The sequence below is a fragment of the Pan troglodytes genome, chromosome 5 (assembly GCF_028858775.2).
Source record: "Pan troglodytes isolate AG18354 chromosome 5, NHGRI_mPanTro3-v2.0_pri, whole genome shotgun sequence".
NCBI classification, from domain to species: Eukaryota; Metazoa; Chordata; class Mammalia; order Primates; family Hominidae; genus Pan; species Pan troglodytes.
This window is the reverse complement of record NC_072403.2, coordinates 173,223,352-173,240,359: the sequence shown is the minus strand read 5'-3', so window position 1 is coordinate 173,240,359 and position 17,008 is coordinate 173,223,352. Positions and strand designations below refer to the sequence as shown.

Sequence of the window (17,008 nt, the reverse complement as noted above, 5' to 3'; positions counted from 1 at the left end):
GCAAGGAGGATTAAATGAGAAAAGCTGGGTAAAGGGCTCAGCATCCCACCTGGTACATGATAAACATTTAATCAAAGGCTGCTCTTGTTAGGGGCCCCCTGCCTCCCACTACACATCTCACCTTCTGCCCCTGGTGGGGTTGCCCAGCTTGCAGGGCTACGTGTTCCCCTCCTGATCCATCCCCTCTGGGTTGGGCCAGCGTGGCTTCCTAACTGAGCTTTGCCTCAGTCTTGCCTCGCAAGGCCGTCCAGCTCTATGCTGTTCATCACGGAGAGTTAACAAGGCTGTCTCCAAGAACAGCCAACACCGGTCTCGGGCGCGTCTGGCACGCCAGGCCCTGTACGCACTGTGCACATAGGATGTCCTCACAGGACTCAGGAAGGCAGATTGCTTTTTCTTTTTGCTTTCAGTTCACAGATAAGGACATTGGGGCTCAGAGAAGTTAAGGAGCTGGCGCAGTGTGACTCAGCCAGTACATGGCTAGCTGGGATTTGCTCCTGGCTGGCGGGGGCTGGCAGCGGCTGCTCTCACTCCTTCTGATGCGCCTTGCAGTTAGAATCAGGCTGGCTCTCCGTTCAAGACACTTTTTTTGAGGTTTTCCTCTGGAAAATGAGACAGTTGGACAAGTCACTGATATTTAGGTGGCTCTTTGGGGAACCCGTGGGTTCTCCCCACCTTTGCTTAACCAGAGTCAGCCTCTTCCGTTGTCTGCATGGGTCCCTGTGTGAACAGGTTGGAGGAAAGGAGGTGTCAAAACCGCTGAACTACGTGAGCTCTGTGGCCCCTTCTTACTGGGAAGCCCTAGGACACTACAGTCATGGTCCACACAGCCTGAACAGCTGTTCCTGTAGATACCCATTTATGCTTTAAAATGCCTGGGAAATATGATAAGCATCCAGGTTCTCTCCCAGCCACCCTGACCAGGCAGCTACTCCTCAAGAGGGCTCAGGAGAACAGTCCCGTCTTCAGCCCCAAGGCGGAGGTGAGTGGTCTCGGGCACTCCGGGCCCCGCTTCCAGGCTCTCCTGCAGGGCAACAGATAGGGGACCTGCAGACCCCGCACGGTGGTCAGGCAGCAGGTAGAAGAAAACAGATGGTGATTTATTGTTTTTGAATCTGGGTTCCACATATTCCCAACCAGACCAAGGGCCTTTCCTCCTTCCTGCCATTCTCCCACTCCTTTTATTAATACTTGCACATATATAAAGCTCCCAGTGAAGTGTCTGGCTCATCATTTATTGAACACAAACCATGTGCTGGGCCCTGCAGTAAGTGCCTGACCTCCATCATCTCAGCAGCTGTGTGACAGAGGCTCCCTTCTCCAGGAGAAGACCTAGCCCCAGCTGCCCAAGAGAAGATCCCACCGGTGGGAAAAGGTGGCAGCCGCTGGGGTTCCCACCCGTTCCTCCTACCGTCTGGGGCTCTTACACTTCAGCAAGTAGCCATTTTCCACTGTGCATTTATCTCTTCTGTTCCTTCACTCGTTCCTTCCTATATTCTTTCATCCTTTGATCCAAGAAGCTTCAACTGACTACAATCCAATTCCTTAAGGAGTTTCTCATCAGTATCTTCTCCTAGGATAATTTGTAGCTATCTTCTTTTTCTAGGGGAAAATAATGCTCATAGAATGGTTATGCTGTTGTAACTGAGACACATCCTTAGTTTCCTTTGGAATAATTTTTCTTATCATCCACACTTGTTCAAATTTCGGTGTTTCTTGACTGAAATGATAGGCTGGGCACATTAGAAAGTTACAAATCATCGTCGTAGTACCTCTAGACCTGACTTTGCAGTATTGCTTTAAAAGTGATCTGGGCTGGGTACAGTGGCTCCCACCTGTAATCCCAGCACTTTGGGAGGCTGAGGCGGGCAGAGCACTTGAGGTCAGGAGTTCAAGACCAGTCTGACCAACATGGTGAATCCCTGTCTCTACTAAAAATACAAAAATTAGCTGGGCGTGGTGGTGGGTGTCTGTAACCCCAGCTACTTGGGAGGCTGAGGCAGGAGAATTGTTTGAACCCGGGAGGCAGAGGTTGTAGTGAGCCGAGATTGCACCACTGCACTCCTGGGTGACAGAGTGAGACTCCATCTCCAAAAAAGAAAAGAAAAGAAAAGAAAAGAAAAGAAAAGAAAAGAAAAAAGTGACCTGGCTTCAGCAATGACCCTGTTTTCTATTACTAAGTTCTAGTGGGATTTTATGATTACAAAAGATAATACACATTCAGTGTAGAACATGTGGACCATATAGAAAAAAAGAAATCTGACCACACCATTTCTAGATAAGCAGTTAGCCATTTGATTATTGTCTTCCAATGTGTGTATCTACAGAACAAAATTGGGTTCACACGCTATATACTGCTTTGTATTTGTTTTATTTTTTATAGTTTCAGCTGTATATGACTGTACACTCAATTTCAGAAATAATGAAAATCCAACACTGCTGGGAGTCCTAAATGGAAAGAAATACCATGCAGATTTGTATGTTAGGTAAGTCGAACTGTTTCCTTTCCAGAAAAGACGACAGTGCCCATTTCAAAGTAAACACATCACAAATGACCTAGAGACTTTCTTCCAGGGATCCCTGGGTCACACTGACTTCTTTGCAGTCTGTTTTGCATTGAATTTGACACATCCTACTATTGGAATGATCTGCTGAAGTCTCCTTCCATCCCAGCTCCTTCTGGATCCTCTGTAACCAGCTCTTTCGTATCAAAGAGCTTAGGTTGAACAAATGGAAGGCTGTATTTTATAATTATTTTGGTGTTGGTGTGAAGAGAATATGTTATTGACCCTTTTCATGGGCGATGGGTCTGCTGTATGGAATACACACAGATGTGTATTTATATAAGGCGGTCTAGACACAAATGCAGAACTCTTGCAGTGTCTCACTTATGTGTTATGTTCCAGGCTATTAATGATTTTATTGAAGACACTTCCAGAACATATTAGTCAAACTAGTTCTCTCTGCCTGCTTATAGAATGGGCTGAACACCTCCAGAATGTCACCAAAATCAGTGGGAAACAGAATTGGAAGGTGCTGCAGATAGTAAACACAATGGCAGTTCATGCATTAAAACCCAGTGTGACGGGTCAGGGACCATATTGGTTTGTTGTGCTGTGGATCATCTTCTCTGAATGCTAATCAAGAGAATCTGAAATGCCCGCTAATGGAGAACTAATCCAGGGGCGTATAACCTTCTGATTCAAGACCTTACAGAAGCCACATTACAACACAGCACCCTGAAAGTCCAGGGGCCCTACATTCCCACCAGGCCACACCAAACGTTCAGGCTTTCCTGGGAGATATTTTGGTGGACTGGCGGCCAAAGTTAAGTAGCTTCTGATCTAAAAACGACTCTGGCTTTCCCATGAAAATAGGACAGCATCGTCATCATCATTGACTTCTTGTCTGATGGTGCAGGCAAGAGTCTGCCCTGTGACTCAGTTCTGTGGCATATGAAGGCAGGAGAATCACCCACCTGCCCGAAGGAGACCTTTAGACCTTCTCCTAGGAGTAAAGTGAGGTTTTATTCCCCATGTTCTCTGACAGCTGGCAGGAGCTCCACTCGATGGCCAGCTGGGCTCAGTTATTTGGGAAAACCCCAAGATGTGTACAAGATTATTTCACCTCTCAGGTAGCTGCAACTCTCCAAAGCATGTGTGACAATCAGCCCAAAAATGATACTGGCACGTTCACTCACTGAAGCCAGATCACCCTCTTGACCCCAGAGGAAGGTTAGCATTGATGCTATTCAACACACATCTTTTTGTTGTAGCTGCCCATTGAAAATGATTGAGGCATTTTTCTGAACATACATCAGTACAAAGCACTGAAACATCAAGGGCGATACTGTCAAGTTGCTGAAAAGGGCAAAACTCACTACATTCCTACTATCCAAATAAAGAAATATTAGGCAGACTTGAGAGATCTCATTTCCAAAGCAGAGTAGATCAAAGAGCAAAGAAGTAGAGGATCCAGAGAAGTGCAGTGTGCGTAGGAACAGAAAAGGTGAAAGAATATTTCCGGAGGGGCTTATGGGGTAAGTTCTAATTATGTGAAAACCTTACCTCTGTACAATACTGCCTTGAAAAGGAAGTGGCTCATTGTAATCTGTTACAAGATGGAATCCCATCCTTTATTCTCTTAACAGACTCTAGTGTGATAGATAAACTCTCAAATCTTCTTACTAAGATATTCTTAGGCCATAGAAGGGAGTGAAGTGACCTGAGAAATCAAGCCAGATGCAGACTTTGACATGGACAAAATTGAGTATAAATGAACGTCCCTTGAAATCACAAGAGCCATCAACCTGAGAACAAATAGGAACGGCAAAGGTGGCAGAGTGACTTCTCCCCGTGTTCAGTATGGGCTCTTTGCAAATGATCAAGTGGCAAGCCCTTGCCAGCACCAGTCCCCAGAGCCACCCAAGTCTCTGAGCTCTCGCTGGTGCACAGTGACTCAAGACCCCTGTCTGAGCCATGGAGCCTGGGGAAGATGCCCTGGCTACTTCCATCTGGGAGAACTTTAATTCCCCACCATCCACATCACTGACTTGTCAAAACCTTTGCAGAAAGTCTGCCTCAAGGCTAACCAAGAGGCCAGAGGAATCATTTGATGGGAGATAATCTGCCATTACCAGTAAGTTGGTTACTTGGCTAAGAAGAAATTACTAGGATATTGTCTCTGATGCATTGATTCTGTGTATATTGGATTGTCTCATGTGGAAACTGAGGCAGTGTTGTCCTCTTTGGAAGAGGCAAATATCAGGTTTTGGGGGCCTTTTTGTGAGGTGGGAGGGAAGACGGAATGAGGCAAGTGTCCCCTGTTCTGACAGCATCTGTCTGTGCCATTGAATTGGCCCCTGGGTTGTTCCTTCGTGGGTCATAATCGCATTTTTGCCTGTTTCTCCAGTGTGGATGTGGAACGCCCCTTCTTTCTATCACTTGCATTACTCTCTTCATTTCCACATTATTTAGGCGACCCAGATAAAAACAAAAAACGGCAGCACCATTACTGGAAACTGTATGTTGGGGGAGGGGGCATCACCTCCTCTCTGCTAGCTGCTCTCTGCCTTTGCAGGAGGATCCCACTGGAAGACATCCCTGAAGACGATGACGAGTGCTCGGCCTGGCTGCACAAGCTCTACCAGGAGAAGGTCAGTGCACTGGGTGCCAGGGGTCCCTTCACGTTGCAGCTGTGGGTGTGTTGTGTGGTAGCAGGCCTTTCTCCGGTGGGCGAGATCTCACAGAGCCAGTTATTAGTGAGTCTGGAGCTGACCCTCTCTTGGCAATGAAGAACATGACAAAATATTTTTTAAGGAGGGTTCACACACACACAATGAAGCTCTTCTCTAGGTGCAGTGGACCAAGGAAGAAGTAATGGCCCCAATCGCCCCTGCTCGTATTTTCCTGCCTCTGGTCCTAAGGCAGGTTGTGCTTGTGGGGTGGATGTTCTCCGCAGCAATGGACATGGTCTTGATTGCTTCTGGATCAACAGTTTGGTTGTCAATCTGATCTCAAAGCATCTCCGGAATAAGCAGGATAAAGCCCTACAAGGGTCCACCTTGGTCTTGGCTGGGTTCGAACCTGCTGTGGTGCCCCCTGTCCTGTTCCTGTCTGTGGTCCAGTTCTCCAGGGTCCCCCTACTTGTTCTGTCCTTTCTCTGAGCAAGGCCTTTGCTTTCATTGGTTTCTCTCCTCCAAAGGCACATGCAAGGAGGGGAGTCTCATAACTACTGGATCTTATGAAGGAGTGAAGCTTAGCTTCCACTTGGTGAGAAAAGCATTTTTATGGCCAGGTCTCATTAACCAGTAAAAAATTATTTCTGATTCACCATATGTTTTAAACCCAAACAAGTCATTCCCTAGAATCAGATATATTCTATAGGATTCTGATGACCTTTTCCTCAAATTCCATAAATGCGGGCTGGCTCTCATGCGTTCTGTTTTTCTCTGTTTCTCAAAGGAGAGAATTACCCAGAGCTGTGCAGGATGTCCTCTGCAGCTGAATAAGAACTTTAACCCTACCTACACTTGGGAATGTGTTAGGATTTTAGTCCACAAGACTCTTAACAGACTCTAGTATGATGGATAAGCTAAATTTGCCTCCTTTAGGCAAGTTTCAGTCCAAAAGACTTGCCATCACCTTTAGTAGAGAAGCTCTTGTAAGTTTGCTCAGTTTTTGGAATCAAGATCCTGATACCTTTTTTCCCTGATGATGCCTTTATACCATCACCGCACAGAGCTGGCATGTGGGCCTCTTTCCTATGTAGGTTATGGGCATAGCTCTCTGGTCTCCCCTTACAAATACACAAATTACAAATTGTATGTATGGACTCATTTACCTTGTCATTAGAGCATGAGTTGTGCAGATTCCCAGGCCCGAACCCCAGTGATTCTGTCTCTGCAGGTTAGAGGTGGAACCTAGAAATGTGTACTTCCAGCAAACTGCTTCTGAGGCAGATGGCTTTGATGGAGATGGTGAGGCCTGAAGCTTTTTAACAAGATTCTAAGTTATCGAGGTTCTGCACTGATGCACATATGTGCCCCGACAGAGAAACAGAAAACCATATGAATTCCCCCCTTCTGTTTTCATGCATGAGGCAGTATTTTTCTTGCTCTGTTTTCTGGTCTAAGCATTGAGGCAGCATATAAAATGTTACTTTTTTTATTTTTTATTTTTGATACGGAGTCTCACTCTGTCTCCCAGGCTGGAGTGCAGTGGCCCGATCTCAGCTCACTGCAAGCTCTGCCTCCTGGGTTCACACCGTTCTCCTGCCTCAGCCTCCCAAATATCTGGGACTACAGGTGCCCGCCATCACGCCCGGCTAATTTTTTTGTATGTTTAGTAGAGACGGGGTTTCACCGTGTTTGCCAGGATGGTCTCGATCTCACGAGGTCTTGTGATCTGCCCTCCTCGGCCTCCCAAAGTGCTGGGATTACAGGCGTGAGCCACCGTGCCCGGCCGAAAATGTTACTTTTAGCCGAAAGCAGAGTATGCTAAGAAAAGGTTTAGAAAATGAGCCTCTTTTGTAAAGAGCCACACAAACAAATCTACAATAAACGTGGGCCCTCAAGCCCATCAAGGCAAAGGAGATTTTTCTCAACGGGCCCTTCCTCTCCTGTATTCAGGCAGAGTGTGGTCATCGTGTAAACCAAGCTGAGAGGCACATCTCCTTCTTGTTAAAAGTCTCTTAGGGTGTTTTCCTCTAAACTGTGTTCATATTTAAATGATAGTGTTCAACTTGGTAGGGTTCTCAAAGTGATCATCTACTCCAAAGCTCTTACACTACTGATGAGGAAATTCAGGTCCGAAAGACGAAGTGATTTACCCAGTTTTCCAGCTCACTGATCAAAGCCAGGTGCTGGAGTCCAGGCCCTTTCTCTCTCTCTGCAGGGCTGGGGCGACACCGAGTTCTCTAAGCAGTATGTGTCTGTGAGCAGGCCTGGGAGGCTGGCCCTTTGCCCTTCCGAGAAGATCGCTGAGCAGTGAGTGGAAGTGGTGCATGGTTTCTCCAAGCAGAGTGGTGAATAGACGTCAAGGGACAATTCCTTTCTGTATCAGCCTGTTTTGCTAGGAGCCTAGATCTAAAGCTTTACGTGCCCCAAATCTGGGTGCCCGACCCAGTTTGTCAAAGTGGGATTTCATTTTAATGATCACCCTTGCAGTCAGAAGTGTGGTGTATGTCAAAAGACAGTTCTGTTGATTTTGACCTTGGGATTTTAGGGCAGTAGTTCTCTGACTTTTCAATTTCATGGACAAGTAAAGTTTCTGCAGAATGGGAGGGGATGGCAGGCAGCCAACAGAGGTGTGCCAACATTCTGGTCTTTCCAAGCATGGACATAAATAAAGAGAAACTCACCATCTACCACTGACACAGTTATACTCTTTAATATGGGAAAGGCATCATCTCTGAAAACAGGGCCATCCTTTGAGTGGACCTAGTTTAGCTTTATGAAAAATGCACAGTATTTCTTGCTCGTCAGCATTTGGGACTCGTGTTGTTGGAAGGCTTTGAGAAACCATTCATGCCCTTGTGTGATCTTCTGTGGACAAAAGCAGTTCCCAGGTGAACTCGCTCTGAGGCTGAACCTACAACCTCAGAACCCCTTTTGCCAGGGAGGTCACGATAGCCATCACGGTTTCTTAATTGTATGGGGTGAACAGATTCTAACTTTTCATTTCTAACTTAAAGTACTTCTTCAGGTTGTAATTTGACATTTGCAGAAGGGACTATAAATTGGCCATTAATAGTGCAAATTAAGAAATAAGTGAGACTGGGCACAGTGGCTCATGCCAGTAATCCCTTTGGGAGTAAGCACTGTGGGAGGCTGAGGCTGGAGGATCACTTGAGGCCAGGGGTTTGAGACCAGTCTGGGCAACATAATGGGAACCCGTCTCTACAAAAAAATTTTACAAACTAGCTGCACCTAGCGGTACACACCTGTAGTCCCAGCTACTGGGGAAGCTGAAGTAGGAGGATTGCTTGAGCCTAGAAGTTCCAGGTTACTGTGAGCTATGATTGCCCCACTGCACTCCAGCCTGGGCAGCAGAGCAAGACCCTGTCTCTAGAGAGAAGTCAGTGAAAGCTACATTCAGAGCCGTCTTGTGGAGGCCAAGGTTGGGAGCAGCTCTGGGTGGGGTGCAGAGTTCAGGGTGCAGGCATGGTGGCCCGTGGGAAACACTGTGCTCTCCTGCTCTGGCCGTCAAGGACAAGAACCATTTTGGGGACTGGCAATTGTTTTTTCACTTAAACCATAAAGGCATTCCTCCTTAGAAGGGCAGCAGGGAGCCTCAAGGCTTGGCCCCCACGGTAAGTCCTTTGCAAGTCCTGGCCGTGCACTCGGGTGATGTCTGCGGGCTGAGACCAAGGCTTGCGAGCGCTTCTCACAGAGCCTCCCCCCGCCCAGACTTGCTGCCTAAGAGGAGCCACTTCTTCCTTTCTGTTCCTCAACTTTCTCTTCTATTCTTTGTTCTTTCCTGTTCTTCCTCCCGTTCTTTTCTCCCTTCTTTCCTCTCCTGGGCCCTAAGACACAATTTCTTTGCTGAGCTGAGTGCCTGGGAAAGCTGAGCGGATGTGCCGTGTGGACGTCTCCTCCGCACGCTTCCTGCCTAGTGCCTCTGTTGTGGGCTGCAGCGGGTGCTCGTCCGGGGACCTGCCACCTCTCAGTAGGATCTCGTTCTCCTCTTGGCTTGTAGGTTGATGCTTCTTTCTGGAAACAAACCAACTCTCCTTCATTCAATAACTACATTTCCCAGTTCCAACTTCATACTATGCCACACGGTAACACACAAAAACAAAAAACACGAGTCCTTTCCCTGCGGGGCAAATTTTATTACAAAATGGGTCCACAACCAAGATGGGCCACGGACATTCTGCTGCCAGAGCCTGGAGTCTGGCCAGAGCTGGCGGTGCTGTTCTCTCCCCGACAGTCAGTGGGAGGTCCTGTGGCAATGTCGTGGGCCATAAGTGAGGGGAGGGGGTGAGATTTAGTGTTTTAAACCACAGACAAAGAAAACTTTAAAGTGAATGGGGCTGGGCGCAATGGCTCACGCCTGTAATCCCAACACTTTGGGAGGCTGAGGCAGGAGGATCACCTGAGGTCAGGAGTTCAATACCAGCCTGGCCAACATGGTAAAACCCTATCTCTACAAAAATTAGCTGGGCATGATGGCAGGTGCCTGTAATCCCAGGTACTCAGGAGGCTGAGGTGGGAAAATTGCTTGAACCCGGGAGGCGGAGGTTGCAGTGAGAGGAGATCGTGCCATTGCACTCCAGCCTGTGCGACAGAGTGAGACTCTGTCTCAAAAAATAAAATAAAGTGAACGGGAAGTTCTGAGTTGGGCAGCTCCTAGAAAAGGGAGTGCTTTTTTCTTCTTGCTAGAGGTGCAAATAAAACAATCTTGGCCTAGCAAATGTCTTTCTGGAAACAAGACAGAAAAGGCACCATGGTGAGTTCCCCTTTGTGATATTACTGTAAAAAAGCACTATAAAGACTGTTAAGGAAAATAAATTCAAAAGCCACATTTGCCCATTTTTTAAAATGGGTGAGTTCTATGGCATGTAAATGACATCTTAAGAAAGCTGTTTTTTTTTTTTTTAAAAAAAACAAGGCACAAAAATATCACCCCCCTTGTCTAGTTATCAGGTGCCCCGTGGCCCCAACCTGGGATAAGAAAATCACCCCGTTCTGGTGGGCAGGCGAATGCTGCTGCTTCCTTGGCAGAGTTGGGTGCCACCTCTCTGGGCATTGCCTGTGCTGCTGACCATCATGGTGCTCACCTCCTTGTCTCCTCCACCATCTGATCGCTCTCACTGCTTGAGGGTAGGAGTGCTTGGCACACACGTCGATTGTTCTTCAATTGCTTGATGATGTGACTTCCCCTGAGAGCCCCCATGGCTTCTCTTGGCTGATGTCCAACAGCAGAGTCACGTGACAAGTGACACTTCGGACCAGGCTTGTTAATGGGCTGCAGGGGGCCGAGGACAGAGCAGAGGCACCTGAACTGCCCAGGGAAGGGGTCGGGGGTTCTCCTTCCAAAATGGCCTAGTGTGTGGACTATTATTAAAAGTGACTCTGAGAGGCCAAGAAAGCCTATGATTCAGTACACCCTGAATGAAAAAGAAGAAAAGTATGAGATACTTTAGACTTTTCTATCTCAAGTTGTTAAAGGAAAATATTCAGCATTTAAGTAGTATAAGTTTCAATTATAAGGAAGCTCATTTTCCTGAAAACTCGACTCCTTAGAGAACTGGGACATTACTAGGCTAGTTCATGGGACACAAACTGGGCCTCACCGTGACCCACACCCATTTTTGTGTGGCATGCATGCTATTGGCCACGTGCAGCTTTTACAATAGCTGAGGCAGCTGCCCACCATACAACCTGGGCAATTCCCTGTGGCTGCCTGGCTCAGCTCTGCTCCCTGGAGGCAGCTTCTCTCCTGGCCCCTCCTCACGGCCAGGACCTGCCCTTAGACGGGCCAGCGGGCATCCTGGTGCCACAGCTCCTTGTTCCCCCCAGGTCCTGGCTCAGCTCAGCTCCCAGCTGCTTGAGCACTCCTGCTGACCTGGGTTCCTGGGTCCCTCCCTTGTGTTCAGCAGCTCCTTGCGGCTGAGCCCCTGTCCCTGAGCGGGAGCTCCGTGACATGAGACACCCAGGGAAGAGCCACCGCATTCTTTCGCAGTGCATTTATGTGGGGCCCTGAGTCCCCTGTTCTCACCCAGGGACTGCAAGGAGCGCCATGAGGCTATGGAGTAACTGCTCTGCAAGCTGCTCGGTGACACACACACCCTGTGGGTGGATGTGGATGAGTACATGGTTCCCACTAAGGATCTGCTTAGTGGAAGGACATGAGCCTGTTTACCTTTCACACGGTCTAACAATCACTTAGAAGAGTCACCCTGGACCCCAGTCCTGAGTGTGCTGTCACCTCTGAGAGCCACACCCAGCAGCCCTCAAGCCCTTTGTCATTCATGATGCCTTGAATCACGGCCCTCAGAGCCCTCCAGTGGCAAACAGGGTGGTAGGTGCGGGTGGGCTGCCCCGCAGGAGCCGAGGTGAGCTGGCTGTGGAGGCCGGGAAGGCGGGGCATGTGCCGGGCCGGGCTGTGCGGCGAGCTCCTCCTGACTGCGGGCCAGGTCTCCACCGAGTGTCCCCTGTGGGCAGCTTTGGCACAGCATCCACTCCATTCTCCCGCCGACCTATCGTGGAAGGCACTGCTGCCCCATTAGACAGACTGGGGCCTGGGCTCAGGGATGCAGGTGCCTGCCCACAGAGGGTGGATCCTAGCCCAGGCTGGCCTGGCGCCAGGGTTCATGCTCCACGCCCTGCACTCAGTGACAGCTGCAGCGGCCCCACCACTCCCAGTGTCCCTGTGGGAGGGGCGGCCAGATGCAGCTTTGAGAAGACAGCAGCTGCCTACAAAGTGCTTTCTGGAAGGAGCCGCAGACCCCAGTTCTGCCGAGCCCCGGTGGCACCTGTGTATCTCTGCGATTCCCTTGGAAGCAGGGCCTCGGGAGGGACCTGCCATCGAGCCCCGTGTGGCGTCTGAGGGTCCTCTTTCCTGTCCCCCAGGATGCCTTTCAGGAGGAGTACTACAGGACGGGCACCTTCCCAGAGACGCCCATGGTGCCCCCCCGGCGGCCCTGGACCCTCGTGAACTGGCTGTTTTGGGCCTCGCTGGTGCTCTACCCTTTCTTCCAGTTCCTGGTCAGCATGATCAGGAGCGGGTCTTCCCTGACGCTGGCCAGCTTCATCCTCGTCTTCTTCGTGGGTGAGTGGAGGGCAAGGGGCTGGTGGGTGCTGACAGCACCACCCTGGGAGAGGTGGCATCAGGGCTGGGACGAAGGCCATCTGTGTAGGCAGTTGTGCCGTGGATGAGGAGCAGGCTCAGCTTGCAATCACAGGGAAAAATTAGACTTCAGGATGAGTTCGAGGCCCTTGAATACCAGGCCTGGGATCCACTCCCCAGCCTGGACGGTCCAGCTTCCCACCTGGGGCTGGATTCCACACGTTCCCTGTTGAGTGGTGATGCAGCTGCCACTTCACTCCCCAACAGCTCGGAGTGCTCCCTCCCTGTCCTCCGCAGACAGCTCTGCTCATTGGCATCATTTCCTGCTTCTGAAGAAAGCCCTGTGCTGGAGCCTGTCGGGGACGGATGGGCAGCTCCCTGCCTTCCTCTGGGGGCGCCTGTGGCTTCTCCTTTGCTGCAGGTGGATGACACTGAGTGGAGACACTCGGTGACAGAGCTTTTCATGGATCTGCGCTGGCTCCAGGTGACCAGTATTCTCGGGCTACTGCTGCTTCTTGGCGGCCAGCCCCTGTGCACCCTGCTCCTTGCCTCTGGTGGGGCAGCCTGTCGTGCCTGCTTCCTGCCCTATGAACAGCAGGCCCGTGCTTCCTGGAGCCAAGGAAGACTTTGGGGTTTCCCTGTGAAAGGCCCTGTCTCCCCGAGCCTGGCATCCTCTCTGAGGCTTTGGAGAGCCCGGGAGAGATGGTACATTGTCCAAGCACACAGAGATCACGTGCTTCTTCCAAATGGACAGGACTCGGTTATTTTCTGTCAAACACAAAGATGCAGTATGCTCACTATAAAAGGCCCAAGCAATATACAAGCGCAGAAAATGGAAAGTGTGTCATGAGAACATTCCCATTGCGCCTACCTCCCAGATAATCGTTAATGACAATTTGATGCACGTGGTTGTTCCAGTCTCAAGCATATGTGCATCTATAAACCCGTATCAGTGGAGTTTCTTCAGCTCGCCTTTTCACCTAATGAATCATAACCACCAAAACAGGTCACAGCACAGAAACCTAGCTCATTCATTCTGACTGAGCCAAGCAATTCTACAGCATATGGGTGCAGTAGACAAGCTGGCTCCTGTTCCTCAAATAGACCCTACTATACAGTCTTTTGAAAGATTAAGATGTGTTTTAGTGTTAAAAATTAAAATATTAGAACAACACCCACACCGTGTAAGGGAAAAAAATAAGAGGTTGGAGAAGAAAGCACCTCATTTCCTTAAGGCAGGCCCAGGGGCACCCCCATCCCCCGCCATGCTGAGGCTGGCCAAGGGTCCGGGGCAGCTGCAGGTGCCAGGGCCCCTGGTAGGGCGGGGGCAAGCTCAATCCTTCTGCTTCAATAGCAGGCAACAGCAAGGCACACACAGACACATGCCGTCTTGGAGAAGGGCCCCTTCAGGATGAAGGCTGCAGACAGGGCCACCCAGGTGTGTAGTGAGTACCAAAAAAAGAAGCCTGAGCACTGCCCAGGGTGCAGTGTGGACACAGGGCGTCTCCAGGAGCATCTGAGGGGTGCAGTATGGACACAGGGAGTCTCCAGGAGCATCTGAGGGGTGCAGTGTGGACACAGGGAGTCTTCAGGAGCATCTGAGGGGTGCAGTGTGGACACAGGGAGTCTCCAGGAGCATCTGAGGGATGCAGTGTGGACACGGCGTCTCCAGGAGCATCTGAGGAGCTGACTGCCGTGCCCCATTACTCTGAGCCTGCGCCTGACTGCATTCTTCCCTGAAGGACTTTGTGTTTGTGTCTTACTCCTCTTCCAAGGCCACACGGTCCACGTTTTACTCACTTATTTCTGCTCTACAATAACTCCACTCTGTTACTGTTACGCTCCATGCAGGAGCCCTCCAGTTTGTAAATGACCCATGGGAGATGCGTGCTTCCTGCTGGCTGGGCTGGATTCGCCCATCCCAGGCTCTTGCATCCATGTCCCAGTTAGTTTATCGACCACGATGCTAATGCTAGGTAATCCTGTGCATCATGATTTGGGGGATTTCATTCACTTATTCGTCTATGCATTCTTAAGCATGTATTATAAACGGACTGTTTTCCAAGCCCCATGCCCAGTGCTGAGCACATCAAATGATTAAGTCTTGGGCCCTGCACCCAAGGACCTCACCACATCTGCCCGCTCCAGAGGGTGTAGTTGAAATTGCAACTTCTGAGCATTAGGCCCTGCTTTCCAGCTTCCTATATTAAACTGGGCTCCCATGAGGGTCCTGCCCATTCTCTGGTGTAGGCAAATCCTGCCGTCAGAGGAGAGGGCGGGGATTTTCTCACTGCTCTAACGCTTGCACCAAAAGCAGTGCTGAAACGTGTTGGGCACTCGATACTCGAGCTCTTGCATCTTCCAGGCTCCTGGTCTGTTCTTTATAAAACTTCGCCGAACATGCCCTGTTAACTTCCTGTCCCTCATTCACAAAAGAATCCTCTTTACCTGGGGGTCAGCAGAGGAAGCCAGGGATTTCTCTGAGTCCCTGCGAACAGCTGGGCATGGCTTGCCAAATCATTCACCTTCAGGGTCCAAGGAGGAAAACCCCCACCAGAGCAGCCTTGCTTTGTCTTAATGTCACATGGATGTCCACACTCAAGGATGATTGTAAAGCCGGGAGGATGATGGCACCTCAAACCCGCCAGCTCTCAGCTGGTGCTTGTGATTTGCGGCCACGGGCCTTCTCACTTGCTCTGTGGGAAAACGGCCCTGTAGTCTGTTCGGGCTACTCCTGACTCTGCTCTCCTTGTCTCTGCAGCCTCCGTGGGAGTTCGATGGATGATTGGTGTGACGGAAATTGACAAGGGCTCTGCCTACGGCAACTCTGACAGCAAGCAGAAACTGAATGACTGACTCAGGGAGGTGTCACCATCCGAAGGGAACCTTGGGGAACTGGTGGCCTCTGCATATCCTCCTTAGTGGGACACGGTGACAAAGGCTGGGTGAGCCCCTGCTGGGCACGGCGGAAGTCACGACCTCTCCAGCCAGGGAGTCTGGGCTCAAGGCCGGATGGGGAGGAAGATGTTTTGTAATCTTTTTTTCCCCATGTGCTTTAGTGGGCTTTGGTTTTCTTTTTGTGTGAGTGTGTGTGAGAATGGCTGTGTGGTGAGTGTGAACTTTGTTCTGTGATCATGGAAAGGGTATTTTAGGCTGCAGGGGAGGGCAGGGCTGGGGACCGAAGGGGACAAGTTCCCCTTTCATCCTTTGGTGCTGAGTTTTCTGTAACCCTTGGTTGCCAGAGATAAAGTGAAAAGTGCTTTAGGTGAGATGACTAAATTATGCCTCCAAGAAAAAAAAAAATTAAAGTGCTTTTCTGGGTCATCTGTGGTGTATGTTGACATGGACCGCTGCCCCTCCATCCTGCCCTTGCCCGTGGCTTTGGTGTTTCAGATCCTACTCACGGGAGGCAGCTGCCGTGGAGGTGTGGGCAGCTGAGAGGGGTGGGCAGGCCAGCACAGCTCCTGGCAGGAGACACAGGTCCAGGAGCCCATGAGCATTTGTGAGGGCAGAGATGGCAAGCACGTGCGTGGAGACCAACCAAGCGTGTCCCTGCCACACAGCAAGGGAGAGTTTCGCTCGGTCTCTGCAGTGCAGTCTCCCGGCGTAAGTCTTGAAGATGGACCCAACTCCCTGAAGAAATGGATCTTGAAATTGAACACAAACATCATGAACGTACAGCCTGGGCATTCTGCAGTGATTTGTGAGATGAGCCTGCATCGACTGTTCCTCTCAGCAGTGACAGCCAAAGTCACCCCTAATAAAATACAGGTTCACTTTATAAAATGCCTCGCCCCTTCCCAGCATGTAGAGCTTGTCTGCAGCCCTAAAGGAGCCAGGTCCTGCTCTGATGATGAGGGTCAAATCAGAGCCAACATCCCATGTACAAAAAACCCCCAGGCTTCTGCCTTCCTTCCGGGCTCCTGTCTGCTCCCATTTTACTCCACGGAATAGTTCTGCCCTGTAGCATCTCCAGCGGCCTTTGCAGACTGCTGTCAGCCAACAGGTGCCAAAAATGCAAAAGAAGAAGAAACTAAAAGCAGTGCTATTTTTGCAGAACAATTAAATGCCAGCTATTAAATCATCTTAGGCCAAGATACCAATGGCACTTGGACCGATGGGTATTTGGAGCATGAGTTAGGAAGGATATGTCTTTCTCCAGGTGTGCAGCTGCAAGTTGCTGAGAAAAGCTGCCTGTATTGCTGTGGTAACATGAGAAGGAATGAACTGCTCTATACAAAAACTGGCCACACATTATAAGGCCTATTCTACACAGTCATGTTTTTGGCTATTTGCTCATTTAGTCATTGTTTATCAAGCACAACCAAACTAGATAAGCCAAGGAGTTACAAGACAGCTCTAGAGAAGCTCCCTCTACTTACAGGACAATAATGCATTGTTTGTTGATACAAATGAATTATTTGAATCCACAGAAGTGAAAAAGGGAACAAATCCTGGCTGACTTGTGGGGAGAGCGTACTGCAGAGCCTAGGGCCTGAGTTAACTCGCTGGCGGCCCTGCAGGCAGGCTTGATGGGAGCGCCCAGCACATCTGCCCACCCTGCACAGGGCATGAAGCACCGTGTGCAGAGATCTGTGGGCAAAAGCCCAGGACGTGACCTTAGGCAAGAGGGGCCCTTGGAGAAGTGGAGGTGTGCATGGTGTGTAGCCTCGCGTGTCTGTGAGCACGCCCTAGTGGACCTGCGCCTGGATTAT

The 17,008-nt window shown here is 49.9% G+C and overlaps 1 protein-coding gene across 5 annotated transcripts in view; it reads left to right on the top strand.

Annotated features, from left to right (window-relative positions):
• The window catches only part of AGPAT4 (1-acylglycerol-3-phosphate O-acyltransferase 4), a 139,286-nt gene extending 123,669 nt beyond the window's left edge, over positions 1-15,617 (top strand). For all 5 annotated transcript variants that reach the window (XM_016956591.4, XM_016956589.4, XM_016956590.4 and 2 more), the window contains 4 exons: positions 2,384-2,486; positions 5,080-5,155; positions 12,077-12,275; positions 15,055-15,617. In XM_016956591.4, coding sequence (XP_016812080.1) covers positions 2,384-2,486; positions 5,080-5,155; positions 12,077-12,275; positions 15,055-15,149 — 473 coding nt within the window. In that variant the 3' untranslated portion in view covers positions 15,150-15,617. The remainder of the gene's footprint in view (positions 1-2,383; positions 2,487-5,079; positions 5,156-12,076; positions 12,276-15,054) is intronic.
• The last annotated feature ends 1,391 nt before the right edge of the window (positions 15,618-17,008 follow it).